This window comes from Pristis pectinata, chromosome 25 (genome assembly GCF_009764475.1).
Source record: "Pristis pectinata isolate sPriPec2 chromosome 25, sPriPec2.1.pri, whole genome shotgun sequence".
In the NCBI taxonomy this organism is placed as follows: domain Eukaryota; kingdom Metazoa; phylum Chordata; class Chondrichthyes; order Rhinopristiformes; family Pristidae; genus Pristis; species Pristis pectinata.
This window is the reverse complement of record NC_067429.1, coordinates 10,656,327-10,677,318: the sequence shown is the minus strand read 5'-3', so window position 1 is coordinate 10,677,318 and position 20,992 is coordinate 10,656,327. Positions and strand designations below refer to the sequence as shown.

Sequence of the window (20,992 nt, the reverse complement as noted above, 5' to 3'; positions counted from 1 at the left end):
TTAGCTGTTTCTCTTTCCACAGATGCTGCCTGATTTGCTCAGATTTTCCAGCATTTTCTGTTTTATTTCAGACTTCCAATTGTGCACATTTAAAAAAAAATTCAGTTAATAACTGGCTGCAGACAACCCTGGGGTTTAAAAGCCTGATTGTCACAGTATTTGGGAAGAAAGTCCAGGATTTCACATTTTAAAGCCTCAAGCAATAACCAACTGGAGTCCAATCAACACAATGGGCAGGTAAAAAGAGACAGCAGTTGACATTGTTTATCACAGCAAATATTTTTGTAATCTTTTCTATCCAGGGTACAAGACAAAGTAGAACCTCACAGAAACTGGACCGGACTTGCAGACTTCACTGGACATTGCTGTGATTAATTTAATAATGAGAGAAAGTAGCCTACCTCTTTAAGAGCTTTAATAGAAGTGATAAGACTGTGCTATTTAAGCTTGGGAGAAAATTACACCAAAAATATCAACAGATAAAAGACCAAATTCTACAAGCAAAAACAGCTGACAATTCAACTATGGGTCTCTCTTTATAAGTGATCTGCTGACTTAACATACACATGTACACAATTCTGAGAGGTTACATTCATGATTTGTGCATAGGTGGACAGAGCGGGAGCACTAAAATTTCTCTTTGCTGTGTTAGACATAATCCATGAAGGTGACCATACCCAATCTCGGCAGAGGACTTTGTTGCAAAATTAATTACGTCCAGGATGCATTCCTGTGATCTGCTAAAGCTTCTTCAACAGCATCTCCCAACCAGTGATTCTCAACTACCTAGAATGACAAGGGCAGCAGGTGCTGGCAAATACTTCCACCTCCAAGCTCCCTTCCATCACACACTATACTGACTTGGACGTATAATCACTTTGCTTCATCATCATTAAGTTACTGTAACCCTCAGATGTGGGAGTACCTTCACCATAAGGGGTAGAGCAATTCAACCAGGCCACTCATCACTCCCACCTTCTCAAGGACGTTGGATTGGCCATTAAACGCTGCCTTGCCAGCAAAGGCCATGTCTCATGACTGAATTTGCAGAAAAAAAACTGAGAGGAAAAAAATCAGGCCTAATTGCAGTGTACTTCATAATCTGATATCCTGTCAACACTACTCCATCACACGTTAAGAATGACAGCTGAATGGAACGTCAGAGAACTCCAAGAGAAATATTCTCCAGCACAAATCAACACTTCTGGGAGATCTGGTGATGGAGCATGTACTGCATGCTCTCTGGTCAAAAGAATTATACAGATGAGAAAGGTTATTCATCCCTTAAGCAGTAATAACAGTATTTTAAACTTAATGAAGGATTTTTCTATTGGTCAGTAATGATTCAATCATTAGCCCTATTCACAATAATTCTCACACAAACTAAAACTCACCACAATACAAACAAATCACTATTCAAGTTATAAAGAATAAAAACTCAAAAGCAATGCAGATAACATAATTCTCTGAGTTGATGTGTGTTTAGCCAAAGTTCATCATATGTCTGCTTGAAAATATTCCACTCTTCTGAAACAAAAGCACTCTTAAAAACATAATCGTGAAGTTAAAAAAAAATTGGACAATATACAGGCTCTAGTGATTCGGGACTCCATTGCGTGTAAAGATGGCAGAAGTAGCATGGTAATAGTTTTCAAAAGGAAACGGGAAAATACTTAAATGTGGAAAAATCTGCAGGACCTGGAAGCAAGACTAATTGGAAATCCCTTTCAAGAAAAAAAACCTGGCACATTCACAAAGGGATGAATAGCTTCTTTAATAAATCTCTCTCCTCCACAGCATTCAAATTTCCAAAATTCAGCACCTAGAGCAATCTAACTATTTTTCACATCCATTGTAACTCTAAACCATCTGGTCATTAGGTATGCGACACTGGCCTCTTCATTTCCTAGATTCACAGGGTTCTCAATACCCCAGCAAGGGAAAAAAGCTCAGTTTAACACATGGCAAGCAACTGCAAGATTTCCTTTTCAATCATTCAGTTGAGAACTCAATACTTTTATTCTCAATAGCAGATACAAGCCATTTTGGGGTTGAACCAAAAATCTCTATTTATCAATCCTGTTGCCATACAATACAAATGTTACTGTAATTTCTTGTGACTTAAAGCTTGAAAAGCAACATTCTCTCCCACAAAAATAACAATTCCAATAATACTTAACAATAGTGGCAGTGAATAATCCCAACTGTCCATCCCTTATCAGTTCATGGGATATTTCTTTTAGAGTCAAAAACAGTGTTGGTCAGGAGACACAAGAGATGCAGATGCTGGAATCTGGAGCAACAAACAATCTGCTGGAGGAACTCAGCAGGTCGAGCAGCATCTGTGGGAGGAAAGAAATTGTCGACGTTTTGAGTCAAAACCCTGAATCAGGACCCAGTTTCTTTCTCTCCCTCCACAGATGCTGCTCTACCTAATGAGTTCCTCCAGCAGATTGTTTGTTGCTACAGTGTTGGTCAGACCAAGCAAGAATGGCAGATCTCTCTCCCCGAAGTAAATTCATGAACCAGATCATCTTTTTTTTTCCAACAATTCAGTTGGGTTTCACCATCCAGATTACTGGAATTTTAATTCGCCAGCTGCTCTGGAGGGATTTAAACTCAGGGCTCCAGATCAATCGTTCATTTCTCTGGATACCTAGTCCCGTCACTCCCTCAGCACAGCAACCCCTTAATATCGTTCTCTCATCCAGGTTTGGCTCTTTTCAACTCTTCCAAACATCATCTGGGCCAGAAGAGTTCTGCAAGACAAGGCCTGTTGATGATGGAAGCTGTCTGTGTCTGCTGCATTAAGTCTGCCTGTATTAGCCGGCATCCATCTGCCTGTATCCATCCATCTGACAGTCAGTCAGTGTCTGTCAGGCTGTGGCAGTCAGTCTGTCTCTGTCCATCTGTGTGTGTCTCCGTCTGCCCGACTGTCTGTGACAGTCAGTGTCTGTCTGTGCCCATCTGTCTGTGTCAGTCTGTGTCTGCCAGTCTGTCTGCGTCCAACTGTCCGTCCATGGTCCCCAGCGCTCAGGGACCCCTCCATCCCTGGCGCTCAAATGTCCCCCGCCTCTCCCTCTTCCCCTCCCCCCCCTCCTCCCCCCCTCCTCTCCCTCCCCTCTCCCCCCTCCCCCTCCCCCCTTCACCCCTTCCCCCTCCCTCCCCTCCCCCCCCCCCCTTCACCCCCTCCCCCTCCCTCCTCCCCTCACCCCCTCCCCCCCCTTCACCCCCTCCCTCTCCCTCTCCTCCCCTCCTCTCCACCCCTCCCCTCCTCTCCCCTCACCCTCCCCTTCACCCCCTCCCCTCCCCTCCTCTCCACCCCTCCCCTCCTCTCCACCCCCCCCCTCCCCTTCACCCCCTCCCCCGGGCCTGTAGCTTTAAATGACAACCTTTCTCCTGACAGCGGCAGCGCCGAGCTCCTTGCCTCACTTACCTGGAGACGGGCTGTGAATGTGATGACAGCGGGCGCCCTGAGGCCAGCCCTTGGCTCCTGTCAACCCTTTCCCTTCCCCTCAGCTCGACCCCTCTCTCCCTCCGGCCGAACCCAGCTCCCGATCGCCTCCGACTGCTCGCCGACTCTTCACCCCGCCCCCATCCTCCTGACGTCACCCCCCTCTGTGATGTCAGCGCGCCATGACGCCATCTGGTTCGCTTCTCAGCCAACACACTGCGCCCCTGCGGTGGGAGGAGGACAGTACACGCCAGGCTGCTTCTCTGGAAAAGTTGGAAGACTTCACACCCCACCTCTCCTCATTTACCTTTGTTTTATTACAACATGAAGCGTTTAATTCAAACATTGGAAAGACTTGGGGATTTAGGTAGCATATTTCACAGTCTCAGGAGACCGTGTGTTTTCCACAGCATTTTTGAAGTGTACTTAGTGCTATTTTAATAGGAGTTGTTGCCCAGAAGGCTCTCAAAAACAGCAATATGATCATAACCCGCTGATATTGTTCATGGGTTCAGTCTTGACCTCGAGTGCTGAGTGTTTGGGATTTGCAAGTTCTCTCTCAGACTGGTTAGGTTTCCACTGGGTGTTCTGCAGGTACAGGGAAGTAAGTAGAAAGGTAACAGGACTAAAGGGATTGCACCCCTGGTAGCCTGCATGGACCCATTGGGCTAATTGGCCTGTATTGTTAGAAGATGTGTTTCCCAGTGATATTAATTGAGGAATAAATATTGGACAAGACACCTAGATCAACTGCCCTGCTCTTTGAAATAATGCCATGTAATTTTACACACAGTCTAAGTGAGCAGACAGCCCTTGATTTAATGTATTATTCAACGACTGGAGGAGATGTACTCTTTTATTTTCCTTTGTCTTGTTCTGAAACCCTAATTTTTCTTTAGCGGTGGGTGCGGTTACACAGGTGCTGCTGTGCAATACCTTGCCTAAGTAAATATTAGGGATCATAAACATAAATACTAATGAATAAATCTGAAAAGGAATTGAAGAGAAACTGGTTTCCTCATACATCCCAAAGATGTTGGTAGGTCAATTGCCTCCTTAAGTTACCCATGAGTATAGGTTGTTGCCAGATCTACCAAAGGGGAATCGATGGGCTTGTGCAAGAGAGAATAAGCACAGGGATGTTTGGGGGTGGGGGTGGGGGTGGGGGTGGGGGTGTGGAATGGGATTAATGGGATTGCTCTACTGAAAGCAGGCATGGACCAAATGGCCTCCTTCTGTATTCCTATAAATACAAGGTAGAAAACTAGTTCAGTAGCCAGAATGTGAGTTCAAAACTCTCTGCCACAACTGGGAAATTTAAATTCAGTTAATTAACTAAATCTGAAAGAGTAAGTATTGATGACCATAAATTGCTGTATTGTCATAAAAACCTGCATGTTTTACAAATGTCCTTTAGGGCAGGGAATCTGTCATCCTTACTCACTCCAGACACAAATCAATGTGCTTAACCCTTCTTAAAAACTCTTAACAAGTCATATAGTTATATTAAGACTACCGTGTCGCAACATAGAATGCAGTATTTCAGGAAGGTAGCTCACCACTAGCTTCCTAGAGAGAGCCAGGGATGGACAATAAATGCTGGCCCTACCAGGGCTGCTCATGGTACACAAATGAATTTAAAGACAATACCTTTTTAGGGAAGAGACTCCAGAATGGTACAGGGATGCTACAAATCCTGTTATCAGTCTCACTGTATGCAGTTCTTAAAAAATTAAGCAACCTTGGTGAAATATTACACCAGTGTCAGCATGGGGAAGTGTACTAAATTTCACACAGCTACAGAAATTGTAATATCACTTGGTCAAGGTTGGAAATGTTATATGCTGCAATATTATCTTAGCTGTTTTATATTAATTTTAATAATGTTTTTTGGTTGAAGAATGTTACTTTATGTAGTCAAATTGTTCCTAAACATTTAGGTGTGTTCTCCTTATGAAGGGAGAATGTTTTCATCGGATGTAGATGCTCCATCTCACAAAGCAACAGCGTTTTCAAAACACTACATTCAACAGAAATAAAACCAGAAATTCTGCAGCAGTTATTTCTATACACAAAGAGAACTGCAGCTGGTATTGTTCCTTTGCACATTGCCTTTGTCCTTCTAGGTGGTAGAGGTTGCAGGTTTGGGAGGTGTTGCTGGAGTAGTCCAGGCAATTAACTGCAGTGTGTTTTGTAGATGATGTACACTGCAGACACTGTGCACCGATGGTGGGGGAAGCGAATGTTTCGGGTGGTGGATAGCGTGCCAGTCAGAAAGGCTGCCATGTCTTGAATGGTGGGCTTTTTGAGTTGAACTCATCTAAGCAAGTGGAGGGTATTCCATCATGCTCCTGGCTTACTTAGCAGGCAATTCATAAAAATTGATCCCTCGTCCAGGTTTGTAGCATGGTCAAAAGTAACCCAAAGGATATTGATGCTGGAGAATTCTGCTGATAAATCTAACTGCTTAAAAGCTTATATCCTTTTCCTAAAGTTCCATAAAGAGTCAGAATCTGACTCCTGATTGCTTTCCTCATTCTGAGAATTCATTAAAATAGTTCACAGATGGTGGAAATTATGCTTGTATTCATTTAGTAAGAACTCACCTTGCCTGTCTTAGTTTTACTAAGACAGGAAAATATACGAGGGAGATTCAGTGGATGTTGTATACCTCGACTTTCAGAATGCATTTGATAAAGTGCCGTACAGGAGATTGGTGGGTAAAATTAGGGCTCATGGAATTGGGGGGCGGGTATTAACATGGATAGAAAACTGGTTGGCGGATAGGAAACAAAGGGTAGGGGTGAATGGATGTTTCTCAGAATGGCAGGCCGTGATTAGTGGGGTGCCACAGGGCTCGGTGCTGGGACGGCAGCTGTTTATGATCTATGTTGATGATTTAGATGAAGGCATTGTGAATAACATTAGCAAGTTTGCTGATGGTACAAAGTTGGGTGGCAGTGCGACATGTGTAGAGGAAGTTAGGAGAATTCAAGGTGATTTGGATAGGTTGGGTAAGTGGGCAGATACTTGGCAGATGAAGTTTAATGTGGATAAGTGTGAGGTTCTCCACTTTGGGAGCAGGAACAGGAAGGCGGATTATTATCTGAATGGTGTGGAGCTAGGTAAGGGGGCAATACAAAGGGATCTAGGAGTCCTTGTTCATCAGTCACTGAAAGTGAATGAGCAAGTGCAGCAGGCAGTGATGAAGGCTAATGGAATGTTGGCCTGTATTACAAGGGGAATTGAGTACAAAAGCAAAGAGATTCTTTTGCATTTGTACAGGGCCCTGGTGAGACCACCCCTGGAGTATTGTGTACAGTTTTGGTCTCCAGGGTTAAGGAAGGATATCCTGGCTATAGAGGGCGTGCAGCGTAGGTTTACGAGGTTGATTCCGGGGATGTCGGGACTGTCTTATGCTGAGAGGTTGGAGAGACTGGGATTGTACACGCTGGAATTGAGAAGATTGAGAGGGGATCTGATTGAAACATACAGGATTATTAAGGGATTGGACAAGATAGAGACAGGAAATATGTTCCAGATGTTGGGGAAGTCCAGGACCAGGGGGCATGATTTAAGAATAAGGGCTAGGCCATTTAGGACAGAGGTGAGGAAAAACTTCTTCTCCCAGAGGGTTGTGAATTTGTGGAATGCACTGCCTCAGAGGGCAGTGGAGGCCAATTCTCTGGGCACTTTCAAGAAGGAGCTAGATAGGTTTCTTATAGATAGGGGAATCAAGGGATATGGGGACAAGGCAGGAACAGGATATTGATTGTTGAGGATCAGCCATGATCTCAAAATGGCGGTGCAGACTCGAAGGGCCGAATGGTCTACCTCTGCTCCTATTGTCTATTGTCATATTGTCTACTTGGCTAGCATGTCCATCTGTGTTCTCAAGAACATGGGCAAGTCCATACTGAGTGTATTATATCCCACTCTGTTTAATGAGTATCGCAAATTGTCAGAAACCCAACCTGTAATTTAACGAAGGAAGGTGGGTCCAAGTGAAGGGTCTTGACCCAAAACGTCGACTATCCACTTCCCTCCTTAGATGCTGCCTGACTCACTGAGTTCCTCCAGTAGTTTGTTTTTTATTAAATGAAGGGATTTGAAGGAGGAATCTCCTCAGTTTTCTGCAGAAATGACAGCTCAACTGGTTGGATCAGTTTCACATGTTTATTCATTACTGCATCACGAGGCTATGTTTAATGTCACTACACCTTGATTAAAAGGGAATCGATGATAGTCCCAGGTTTGCTGGCATTCCTTTGTATCTGATGCCTTAGCCGACCCCAGAGATTTTTCCTGGCTCTGAAATCCCCTCTTCAACTTTCTTTTGTCTTCTTGCATTGTAGTTCTTCCCCTCAATTCACCGCCAACCCTCCTGTGGCTTGCAATTCTCTATATTACTTTCCTGCCATACTTTTCTTTACTGGTTCTTTTCCAGTATATTTTATCCTGAACTTACTTCTGAGCTTAAGTGTATGGTGTTCACAAGTCAGTATTTTAGACAGACTGTATTATGAAGGGGGTTATAGGAGTACAAGAAGCTCATTTGGCTCTTCGAGCCATTCACTGACACCATGACCATGATATTCTTCCAGATGTTTTCGCATCTATTTTGATGATGACCCCTTCCACCTTCATTCTTCTGATATGTTTTCTTTTCTTCTCAACTATGGTTACCCTTCCACTGTAGTTAGCAAGGCTCTCAGCCAGGCACTTCTCCTCTCTTCCCCCAACTCCTTCCACCCAGAACAAGGATAGATTTCCACTGGACCCCACCTTACACTCCATGTCCCCGCATCCTCCATTATTTCCACCATTTTTGACCAGATATAAATTTTCCTTCCCTTCCATTTCATTATTTTTAAGGGATTGTCTCTTCTGGGACACTGTGGTTCACTCTCCCATCTTTACTAATAGTCACCCCCCTTCTCATAGTGCCTTTCCATACAATGATAGGAGATACCACACCTGCCCTTTTACCTCTTCCCTTCCCATCATCCATGGACCCAAACAATCTTTCCAGATGAAGCAGTAATCTGCACATCTTCCAATCTAGTGTACTGCATTCAGTGTTCACAATATGGTTTCCTCTACACTGGGGAAAACAAATGCAGCTTACAGAAAACCTCTGTTTGGTTTGCAAGGGCAATGAGAAATTCCGCAGACGTTATTTCTATATACAAAGAGAAATGCATCTGGTAGTGTTCCTACAAGTAGTTGTTCCTACATGTAACGTGTACACGTTCCTATGTATAATATACTGCCTCATGTAGCCTCTCACTTGAACTCTTCATCCTATTCTCACTCTGTCTTTGGCCTCCTATATTGTTCCAATGTAAGCTCAAGGAACAGCACCTTATCTGCTGACTTGGCTGTCATATGTCAAGTCAGCAGATTTGTCAGCAGAGTGACATTTTTGTAATTCATTACTCATTCCAGCTGGTAGCCCATATTTCTACATTCAGTTTTGTTTCTGTCTCCTCTTCTGATAATTTCAGATTTAATTTGTCATCTCCTGTTTACGCCTCTCCAGATGTACCTTTTGCTCCTCACCAATCCTTGTCGCCTCTGCTGGCACCACCTCCACATCTCGTTCAATACCTACAGGCCTTAGCTCTATCACAGGCTTTCCCTTTAGCTTTCACTGCTCCTCCCCTTTCTCTGAAACTGAAAACCTGTTTAATTTCTAACTGTATTGCAGAGGGTTGTGGCTGTCATGTGACAACACTGCCCCTACCTGGTCGGAAGACACACCACTGTCAATCAAGGTTTGGCTCCACCCCCAACCATCAGTGCACACCCCTTGGTCCCTTTAAGCACCTTTGTACTTGGCCTCGGGCCATTGGCCTGTTTGAACCACCTGGGCTGGACCCCCCAGCCCTCCAGCACTATAAAGAGTGCCACATGTGCATGGTTCTCTCTCTTTTGTCTCCGAGGGATGCCTTATTGGTAAGCTGTGCACTGTTTAAGAGAAATTAGTTAGGATTCCCGGTAGCATAGCGCCGTGCCTGCACTGAATCAAGGGGTGGAAGGGGTGGCAGGTATCGTATTGACTGTTCCTTGATTGTATGTACCCAGTTAGTGTGTGTGTGTGTGTGTGTGTGTGTGTGTATGTGTGTGTGTGTGTGTGTGTATGTATTTACCCCTGTTGCGATTTCCCCACGCTCGCTATTACTGGTGTGTGTGTTGCCCCATTACCTTTTCCCTGCATTTACCTTTGTAAATAAATCATTTATCTCTAAGACTGTGTTCAGAGTCCTTTACTTTTGAGACCTTGAACTTGTCCCACAACACTAACTCTTCCCAGTTCTAATAAAATGTCATTGACCTGAAATATTCACTATATTTCTGCATCATAGATGTTGCTTGAGTAACTTTTTTCAACATTTCTGTTTTTGTTTATGGCCATGTTATGATCTGACTCCTTGGCCAGGGTACGCAGAGGAGTGATCCTAAATGTGCAGGGTGAAGGTTAACACGAACATGACTGATAGGACGACAAAATGGCACAGCAGGTAGTGCAGCGCTGCACGGCTCCAGTGACCTGGATCCGATCCTGACCTCAAGTGCTGTCAGCGTGGAGTTTGCCTGTTTTCCTGTGACTGCAAGGATTTTTGCCAGGTGGTCCAGTTTCCTCCCACATCCCAAAGATGAGCTGGTAGGTCAACTGGTCTCTGTTAGTTTCCCCTAGTGTGGATGTAGAATCAGAGGAGTTGATGGGCAGGTGGGAGAGAATAGGTTACAGAGAGATAGTGGGTGGGTGGGACTGATGGATGTGCTCTGAGAGCTGACATGGGATTGATGGGTTAAATGGCCTCCTTCTGTGTCTTTAGTAAATATTAAAATATGAAATTGGTATTGGTAATACAAATACAAGTAGAAATTAGCTTCACACAGCAAGTAGTATAAGCAGAAAAAGCAGGTAACTTCTGAAGAATAAAAGCACGAGTCTCAGCTAATGTATAATTTTAATATGATGATTAAGTGGGTCATGTCATTCAATCGTCAAACTTGTCATAACATTCTTTACACAAGCAATAAACATAAAGCATGGAAAAAATTCTTATCATTTTTATCTTGTTTGTGTGTCTTTTTTGAACATGCAAACGATTAGCCTCCTTTTAAATGATGTCTGTGTAATCTAAGATTTTACATCACATCTGAAACCAATTGGATCTTGCCACAGTTTGCTTAGGTGTTTCTGAATGGTGCGCAGGGCATGTATGGGATCACTTCTAGCTGTTGCAAAAGGGAATGCGTTATGGAGAATGAAACACTCTCTGCAGAACTAGTCTAATAACTACAGCATGAGAATCAGGCAATTTGTAGTCCGGAAGAGTTTAGTTTGAATGCAAAATGAAGTTCTCTGCCCATTTCAGAAGAGCATTCACAATGTCACTGGTGAAGCATTCCCTTTTCTCACATCATCTTTATTTATTTCTTGGAGAGAGACTATCAAATTAGCATTAAGTTGCAAATAACATTGTGTTGTGGATCATGATCACTAAAAACAGGGCAGTGTAAATTTTGATTCCCTCTGTATGTGTTGAAACCACGCCTTTGATGCAGAGGTGAATGGACCAGCTACTAACGCATGTCAGACATCCACTTAAATAATTCAAGATACAAACTGATGATGAATATTCTACCTGCACAAAAGTTGACTTTTTATTAGAATATTTCATGTGGAAAACTGTAGCAACATACATGAAATATGCTTGTCCCTGGGAAATATTACAGAGGACAAAATTTGGGTACAGGTCTGAACAATGTTGTAAAAAGAAACATTTCCAGTATCATTCTTCCATTTTCTCACAATAAGTGTAAAAATAAGAGGAAGGACTTACAGTTATAAAGCAACTTTTACATCCCTTTCAGAAAGCCCCAAATTGCTTTACAGCCTCTGAAGGATATGTCTCATCAATGTTACAATATAAGATGGGGTTTTTTGTCACTTGACCTTGTGTAAAAGCAGAAAACGTATACCAGATGCTAATAACTATTTCTTCTTGCCATGCCTGTGTGCGAGACGCTGTTTTCAATGCAAAGCACAATAAAGGAGCTGGTGCAGCTATACGAATGCTGCTCCAGAAATTTTCCACTTGTGAGTGAAGACGCAAGTCCTTTTGCACCGTTTCCCTTTTGCCACTCGTTGCAATAGTTGTCTGCGGCTCGTATCCCATGGGTGTTTGATCCATGCCAGACTAACTTATGAGGCCTGGTAATTTAAATTAAAACAAATTTTGAATTGGCTCAAGTGGACCTAAACGGGTATATCACAAACACTGATAGAAATCAGAAAAACTGCAGATGCTGGAAATCTGAAATAAAATCAGAAAATTTGGAAGTACCCAACAGGTCAGGCAGCATCTGTGGAAAGAGGGAAAGAGTTAATGTTTCAAGTCCGAGACCCTCCATCAGAACTGATGCTGACGGGTGTGTTGGGCTGAATGACGTGCACCTGCACTCTCTGTGCTCTGTAACTCCAACTGCAGACATTTTCCTGTGCCGTCTACCTACTGCTAACTGCTAGCAAATCTGTTTCATGGCAAATGTACCATGAACTCAATATTCAGAGATTTATTCCGACAATAACCATGTCATTTAGTTAACACCTGATGGCTAAATCCAAATAATCCTTTATTCTTCTCCTTTCAGAGTCCCTTAAATTCAAGTAACTAAATACACATACAATGTGCTAATTCTCGACCCGAAACGTTGACTGTCCACTTTCCTCCACAGATGCTCCCTGACCCATTGAGTTCCTCCAGCAGTCTGTTTTTTGCTTAATGTGCTCAGTGTTCCCTCATGAGGAGGGTGGAAGAAATTACCGAACAAATATCCAACAGGGATGGTCCAAGAGCAGAATCCCTGCCTATCCTCCTACTTGGAGAAGACAGTATTAAGAAGGGGATTAAAACCAAAATTGCACCTTTAACAAGGCTGCCATCATCTGGCAAAATTGTACTAATTTCATTGTGGATCTTTCCAGAATTCCTCTGCACAGTATAATGAATCATGTTCCTACCAGCAGTTCATCATTCACAGATGTGCCATTGCACGCTAATGTTTTTCCCTTCCCACAAGCTCCTATCTTCTACTATGCAGGTAATCACAAGAATACGTGCTCACCGTGATACTTTAGATTTACTATATGATAATCACATTTTTTTATTCATCTGTTTAAAGTTTGGCACAACATTGTGGGCCGAAGGGCCTGTATTGTGTTTTCCAGGATTTAGGCATTGCTGGCAAGGCCAACCTTTGTGGCCCATCCCTAATCTCTCTTGAGAAGGTGGCAGTGAGACACCTTTCGAACCACTGCAGTCCCTTTGATGAAGGTACTCCCACAATGATGTTAGATGGGGAGTTACACAGTGACGATGAAGGATTGGTGGTGCTGTTGAAAGACAGCATGGTTTGCGGTTTGGAAGGGAAGCAGCAGGTAGAGGTGCCTCCATGCTCCTGCATCCTTTGTCTTTCTGGGTGAAAGTAGTCATGGGTTTGGGAGGTACTGTGGGAGTCGTTGAGTAAGTACAGTGCGTTTTGTAGTTCACACAGCAGCCACTGTGTTCAATGGTGGAGGGAACCGAAGCTTCCTATACTCACCATGAAGCATCAGTCATGACATTCTGACCTCTGAATGAATAAATCGGCACTTTGGGATTGAACTGTGCTCCAGAGCCACTGAAGAGGCTGTTCCAGTTGTAGAAGAGTATTTCACCCTATAGGAAAGGACAGATTTACAACATGATTTTACAACAGTATTGAGCGAAATAAGAATGATGTTTTAAGGAGGAAGGCAGACAAAGAGAATGCAAGGAGGAAGTAAACTACTTGAAGTAAGTCACACAGGAGAAAAAAGACTACAGTTATGGAACTACTAAACCACCATTGTCATTAAACTCAAAATTGTGGGTGTATAATGTATGGGCAAATGTTAGAGTAAACCATATATTTCCTGTTCAACATTTGAAGGGAAAACTCTTTGAATTCATAAACAGAATGTTGAACCAGATTTCATTCTGATCCTAGAATAGAGTTTTAAATGTTGTTTGGTTATTAATTCCTAATCTACAGTGGAGTCAAATTGTATTTATGTAGACTTTGTGGCCTATGGGCCAATTTCTAATAACAGAAAATACTGGAAATACTCATCAAGTCAGAATGCATCTGTGGAGAGTGAAATTCACATTGCAATTTGATGATCTTTTATCAGAATTAGAAAAAGTTTGAGATATAATAGAGTAGAAGTGTTTTTGGTAACTTGGCTGAACATGTAATATTGGTGCAACTCTGCTTTGTCTTTGGCTTTTGACGTTCGGTTTCATTGGAGTCAACAGAACTGAATTTCAGAAATGGAGCCGTATATGCTGTCACCACTATGTTGTGTGTTTAATGCAAGAGACCTGGAACAAATGTCCACCCGTACAGGTGTTAAGAAGCAAGGAAAGTGGAGAAGGGAAAGGTAAACAAAAGGGAGTTTGTGAAAATGTGGAAGGCTGGAAGAATTAAATATCAAGAGGCACAGTAGTGTAGCGGTTAGCGTGATGCTATTACAGCGCCAGCAACCTGGGTTCAATTCCGCCGCTGTCTGTAAGGAGTTTGTACGTTCTCCCTGTGTATCTGCGTGGGTTTCCTCCAGGTGCTCTGGTGTCCTCCCACATTCCAAAGACGTACAGGTTAGGAGCTGTGGGCGTGCTATGTTGGTGCCGGAAGAGTGGCAACACTTGCGGGCTGCCCCCAGAACATTCTCAGTAATGCAAAAAGACGCATTTCACTGTGTGTTTCAATGTACATGTGACTAATAAATATCTTTAAGATATTTAACTTTAAGATAAATATCTTTAAGTAACGGGGTGATAATGGGACAAGTAACAGGGGTGATAATGGGACAAGTAAAGGTGGGTCTAGAGGAAGTATAAATGGCAACAGTAGAATCACAATTGGTACTGTACATCTCTCATGTGTTGCAGACACTTGCCTTGAGGTTTGTAATTGGCACAGATGCTCTGTCAGATCTCTTCACAATGGAAACCAAGTCCTGGTTTCTTGAGGTGAGGAAAGCACGGAAAGTTCCCTGCAGTCCAGCTTCCTGAGCCTGCTGGAAACACTGTAGATCGGCTCCATGGATCCCAGCTATTTTACCCGTGAGAGGAGTGTTCAGAGCCACAATATGAAGCTGAAAATATGTCACAAGTAGGAAGTAAGTCCGACTGAGCCTTAGTTTACAGGTCCATGCCTTCTCCTGTGGTATGAAGTGTATTTTCACTAATGTTAGATCACTTTACAATTTTTATCGATGCACCTTAGAAAGCATCATATCTGGATTCATCATGGCTTGGTATGGCAACTGCTCTGCCCAGGACTGCAAGAAACTGTAGAGAGTTGTGGACACAGCCCAGCGTGTCAGGGAAACCAGCCTCCCCTCCATGGACTCTGTCTATACCTCTCACTGCCTTGGTGAAGCAGCCAGCATAATCAAAGACCTCACCCACCTGGGTCATTCTCTCTTCTCTCCTCTCCCATCAGGTAGAAAATACAGGAGCCTGAGGGCACATAAAACCAGGCTCAAGGACAACTTCTATCCCATGGTGATAAGGCTATTGAACGGTTCCCTTATACAATGAGCTGGACTCTTAACCTCACAATCTACCTTGTTTGACCTTGCACCTCACTGTCTACCTGCAATGCACTTCCCTGTAGCTGTGACACTTTACTCTGTATTCTGTTATTGTTTTTACTCTGCACTACCTCTATGCACTGTGTAATAAATTGATCTGTACACAAGACAAGTTTTTCACTGTACCTCGGTACAAGTGACAATAATAAACCAATACCAATACCAAATACTTAGAAGATGCTTAAACATCTGTTGATAGGAGGATCCAGTGCAAATGGTGGCCAATCAGCCCATCAGACTAATGCAGGGTCTACCAGTTCCACTCCTACGTTTATTTCCCTCTCCTCTGTTCTTTTCCCACAGCCCCCCAAAAGTTTGTTTTTTTTATGCAGATATCTGAAAGTTTTGGAAGTTCCTATTGAATCCATTTCCATCATCCTTTCAGGCAATCCATTCCAAATCATAACAAATCATTAAGCCAAAAGTAGTGCTTCCTCATCTCTTGTGGACATGGGCCCTTTCTCAGGTACAATTCCATTCACTATTGTCTGGACCAAGTGACTATTCATCACAACTAAGCCCAGACAACAGTTGACAGCAGCCTGGTCAACTGTAGTGGGCGTCTCCCAGCCAGCTTAGTTCTGCACTCAGCTCATGTCCTTTTAACCACACTTGTCACTACATCAGTGGACAGCAAGTGCAGGAATCTGGAAGAATTTTACTTTCCACTCTCATCCAACCACTGCTCAGGCTAAATGTAAACTATTTCATACAAGGTTAGTGAACTCAACATGGAAGAAGATTATCATGGAAATTTAGGTGATAGAGGAAGACTTCTAGGTCCATTATTTCTACGATGGACAAATATGGATTTTAGATTAATCTTACTTAAAGTCATAAAGACATACAGCACAGAAACAGGCCCTTTGGCCCAATCCATGCTGATCAAGGTTCCCATCTAAGCTAGTCCCTCCCATTTGTCTGCATTTGGCCCATATCGCTCTAAACCTTTCCTCTCCATGTACCCGTCCAAGTGCCTTTTAAATGTTGTTAATATTATCACCTCAACCACTTCCTCTAGCAGCTCGTTCTATATACTGACCACCCTCTAGGTGAAAAGGTTGCCCCTTAGGTTCCTATTAAATCTTTCCTCTCTCACCTTAAACATATGCCCTCTAGTTCTTGATTCCCCAACCCTGGGAAATAGACTGTGCACATTGATCCTATGTATGCCCCTTATGATTTAATACACTTCTTCTCCTACACTACATTCTCCTACACTACAATAAATACTCAACCTGCTCAACCTCTCTCCATAACTCAGTCCACTGAGTCCTGGCAACATTCTCATAAATCTCCTCTACTTCCCAACTTTTGATACACAGCCTTACAGTTACGGCCTCTCGTGTTCATCACAGAATAGGGTTTGAAACGGGAGATTTTCTGTTGGGACAGAACATTAACAGCCCTTCAGGATAGCCCTGGGGATCCAGCAGCAAAGTTTCACCATCAGGAGAATGATGGCACAGCTGGGGCCACGAGGCGCCATGGACTGAAATCTCCAAAAAGTGTTGCTAAATTGAACAGAACATTACATTTAATTAACGAGTTTGTGGTTACAAGAATTACTATTTGTGTTGACATTGGCAGCTGCACATTGGCTTGGCATGCTCCAATCTGAAATGTAATAATGCACTTAAGTCCCTTCAGATTCAGTACATTCAGTTGATAGATGTGATAAGGTGGGTCAGTGGCCAACAAAGAGAACAAAGTGTTAGGAGCACTTAACAAATCACCATGCACAATAAAACAGGTCCTCTTCAAGCATTGTATTATATCCTTGACCTTAATTCTTAGATAATTATTTGCAAAACTAGAGCGAATGACAAATTATGTCATTAAGTCACCAGCATAGGATAGCATAGTAATGAAAATAATTACTCTAGCTTCAGATGCATATTTAGGCTAGCCAAACGTAAGCTAGAAGCCCTTGATGCTTTGTGAAAGTTTCTTTAAATTTGCATATATAAATAGCTTTATTTATGTCAACAGTTTATTTATAGTTATTGGAGGAAGGGCATTCATCCCAATTATAGGTTATGATTTCAAGTTTACCAGCACCCATTCACTGTGAATTTCATACATTCTGTATATGTCTAGTGTATGAAATATATACAGTATATATAAGATTATAGATATAAATATAAAGCTTTGATCTTGTAACTGTAAACATTTCAAAAGTACACTTTAAAAAAAGAAAAGCTGTTATTTCATGCTTTTTCGTGTTGAGATTGGAGTCAAGAATTTACAAGCATGAACCTGCTAAATTACAAACTTCCTTTGTCATTAGCTATTCATTTCTCATTGAGCTTAATGTTAGTATTACAGACATTTGGTTTTGTGGTATTTAATATAAATATGAGGTTTAACAAGAGTATAATTTAGTAATAGAAACATACTTTGTGCGATATATTATGCTCTTGTTATACAGCATGAACAGTAGGGTATTGAAGAACAGAGGGACCTTGGTGGACAAGTCCAAAAGTCCTTGATGGTAGCAATGCAGGTAGATAACATGGTTAAGATATGGGATATTGGCCTTCATTAGTCAGGGCAAGAGGGATATGGGCCAAACGTGGGCAAATGGGACTAACTTAGATGGGAATCTTGGTCAGCATAGACCAGTTGGGCCAAAGTGCCTTTTTCTGTGCTGTATGCTTCTATGACTTATTACAAGAACAGGGAGGTTATGCTCCAACCTTTAAAACATTGGTCAGACCTCAGCTGCATGCAGTTCTAACCACCACCCTATGGGGAGGATGTGTGGAGCATTTCAGTTATGAGGAAAGACTGGAGAGGTCACATCTGTTTTCCCTGGAGCAGAGCAGGTTAAGAGGGGACATGACTGAGGTATATAAAATTATGAGGGGTATACATAAGGTAGACTGCAGGAAACGTTTCCCCCTATCAGAGTTAGGTAAACTAGATGACATAGATTTAGGGTAAGGAGTAAGAGATTTAAAGGAGATCCAAGGAGGATCTTTTTCATCCAGAAAGTAGTGGGTGCAGAGTTACTGACAGCATTTAAGAAGGGTTCAGATGAGATCCTGAACTGCTTAGGCAAAGAAGGCTACAGACCAAGTCCTGGAAGATAGATTAATACGCGTGGGTGCCCATTGGTCAGTGTGGACATGTGGGCCAAACGGCATGTTTCTATGCTTTATCATTCTATGACTCTATAATAGGGAATGGTTTGATGTCTTTGAGTGATGTCTTTCAGATCTCTAAACTCTGCAATATGATAAAATATCCACTGATCTTTCCTCATCCTTACATTTTCCTAAAGATATTAATAATCCATCTCTAAAAATACCTAATCAAATAAATACATCAATAAAAGCACCCAGAGCAAACAACTTGGCCATTAATCTAACAACAATTCTGGGAAGTGGAGTTAACAATACACTTGGTAAGAAATGCTATTAATAGCATCGTTTATACCATGAGCGGTTGAAGACATTTCATATCAATGGATATATTTGCTCCAATTAAAATTGCAAAAGAGATCTGGAGCAGAATAAATCAGAGTGTATGGCAGTCAGGAGACTTGTGAAATAAATGTTCAGAATGTTCACTCACTGCATTCATTAGCACCAGTTTTAATTTAATGTTGTACACTTTTAAGACAGCTTTAACTCAGCTGAGGGAGCCATAACTTACCACTGGTCCTTGGTGAATAATGTTCCTTGGCACTAGATGGGGGGTGAGATCAGCCACTTCAGCCTAATTATGGGAAAGGAAAACATGTGTGTGACTGAGTAGGACCCCAGCTGAAATAAGGAACCAGACTTTTCCTGAACCCACCCCAGCACCTTGATCAAAGATTTTCAGAACAATCACGAAAGAGTCACAATTATGTAAAGCAGAACAATAAAGGGGGAGAAAAAGTTACATCAACAACTCGCAGATGGTGAGTGCAATTACAAAACATCCTATATCAGTGGCAACTTAATGAGGAAATCTACTTAAAAAAAGTCCTAGAATAAAAGAGTCCTCAGGGTAACAGGGTTGGACTGAGTCAGGAAGCTCACTTCTGGGACCACAACAACAAAACACTAACAATTAACTGCACCATCTCACAGCAACTTTACTAAGTTATTATTCTTTCATATGGCTGAATGTAATATAGAACAGCAACTGTGAGATGTGCTACTGTGATACCTCCTTCAGATTTTGTGGATTGAGCATTAATTTGTCCTGATAAGTTTCAGCTACACAGTGGAGAATGTGTAACTTTCCATTTACACACCCTGTGTTAGCATCTCTCAAGGCTTGTGTTAATGTGGTTTAGAGTTTCTCATGAGCATCACCAAAAATGAAAGACCTATCACAAGATGATTGGGATTTACTGTAAACACCATTTGCTTTTCCAAGATTCATTCAAAAGTGAAGTGACAATGTGGAAGGTTCTATAGTCTGCTCTGATCACATGCTACTTCAATCTCAGAGAAATCATACTTGGACAAAGACGTCAAAGTCCTCACAACCACTTCCCCCATTCCTGCCATCCCATCATCCACACATGATCCATTCACCCTAATGCATTCAGACCATGTTTGGAGACCAAGTTTGGAAACTGTCATCGCAAACCTGATATGTTTTGTGTCTATATAACTGTATTGTTGGAGCAGATAATTTGGAAAAGAGAGGAAAACTTGTTTCCAAATGCTGCACCATATTTTAATCAACCCTGGAAAATCCCAGTGGACTGTTCAAATAATGAGTCAATGTAGAAGAGGAGAAAGATTTTTCAGGTTCAGATAACTGCTGCCCTCTAGTATTAACTACTACACACATGGTAAAGAAAGTAAAACAAGTTGACACTATCAGATTTTACTTATGGAAAATATTCCACATGACTCATTTACTGATTAAAAGTCAGCTGATTATAAGGACATTAATAGAAAGATCAGAGCTATCTATAGCTGGAGCATAGCATACTTACTGATACTGCAGGATCATCAGAAGCAATACCAGGAAGAAGTCTTCAAGCTATCGGGGAGACCAGAAATATATTAAAGAAATATGTTTAAAAACAGTGACAAAACCCTAGCAGATTTCTTTTACTACATGATTACAAGTCATTTCAACTGGAGTTGTTATATTACTGGATCACAATCAGTTCATCAACTGTAAGCTTGCTTATTTATTATGACACAGAAGGAGGCTATTTGGCCAATTGGGTCCATGCTGACTCCTGACAGAGCAATCCCTTCGATCCCATTCCCTCTCTCTTTACTTCCCTGTAACTTATTCTCTCTCACATGCCCATCAACTCCCGTTTGATTCTTTTTCCCACTTACCAAAACGAATGAGTAATTTACAGCGGCCAATTAACCTCCAAGGATGTGGGAGGAAACCAAAGCACTTGGAGGAAACCCACATAGTCATGAGGAGAACATACAATCTCCACACAGACAGCACCCACGGTTAAGGTCAAATCCATGTTCTGGAGCTGTGAGGAATTTAAAACTAGTGAAATATTTTATAATTAAGTGTAGTTTCTTCAAGTTGCTTTGTACATAAAATAATGACCATTTTAACACAACTTTCCCTTTTGGTAACTCTGGTACAGCCCCATCAATTGAATGAGGCAAATAGTGATAGTGAACTCTTAGCAGTGAGGCCATTATAGTCAAAGCCCAACCAAAAGCTTCGGTCAATTCTTGAACACTTGCCCTTTATGTGAAGAGCTGCAGGATCATCAGAAGCATAGTCTGATGATCAGAAGTGATAAAGATTCATTGTAGAATTTCCTTTTATAGTTCAGAGCCTTTGAAAACTGTAATGCCCCAATTATGTCCTAGATAACAGTGCAGATCAAAAACTAAACCAGAGAACCTCCT

General features: G+C 42.0%; 1 protein-coding gene across 1 annotated transcript in view; it reads right to left on the bottom strand.

Moving 5' to 3' along the window:
- Positions 1-10,419: 10,419 nt before the first annotated feature.
- LOC127582816 (collagen alpha-1(XVIII) chain-like) overlaps positions 10,420-20,992 on the bottom strand; it is a 90,249-nt gene continuing 79,676 nt past the window's right edge. The window contains exons 23-27 of the mRNA XM_052038382.1: positions 20,092-20,133; positions 18,807-18,869; positions 14,448-14,645; positions 13,073-13,188; positions 10,420-11,681 (exon numbers count right to left, since the gene is read on the bottom strand). Coding sequence (XP_051894342.1) covers positions 11,456-11,681; positions 13,073-13,188; positions 14,448-14,645; positions 18,807-18,869; positions 20,092-20,133 — 645 coding nt within the window. The 3' untranslated portion in view covers positions 10,420-11,455. The remainder of the gene's footprint in view (positions 11,682-13,072; positions 13,189-14,447; positions 14,646-18,806; positions 18,870-20,091; positions 20,134-20,992) is intronic.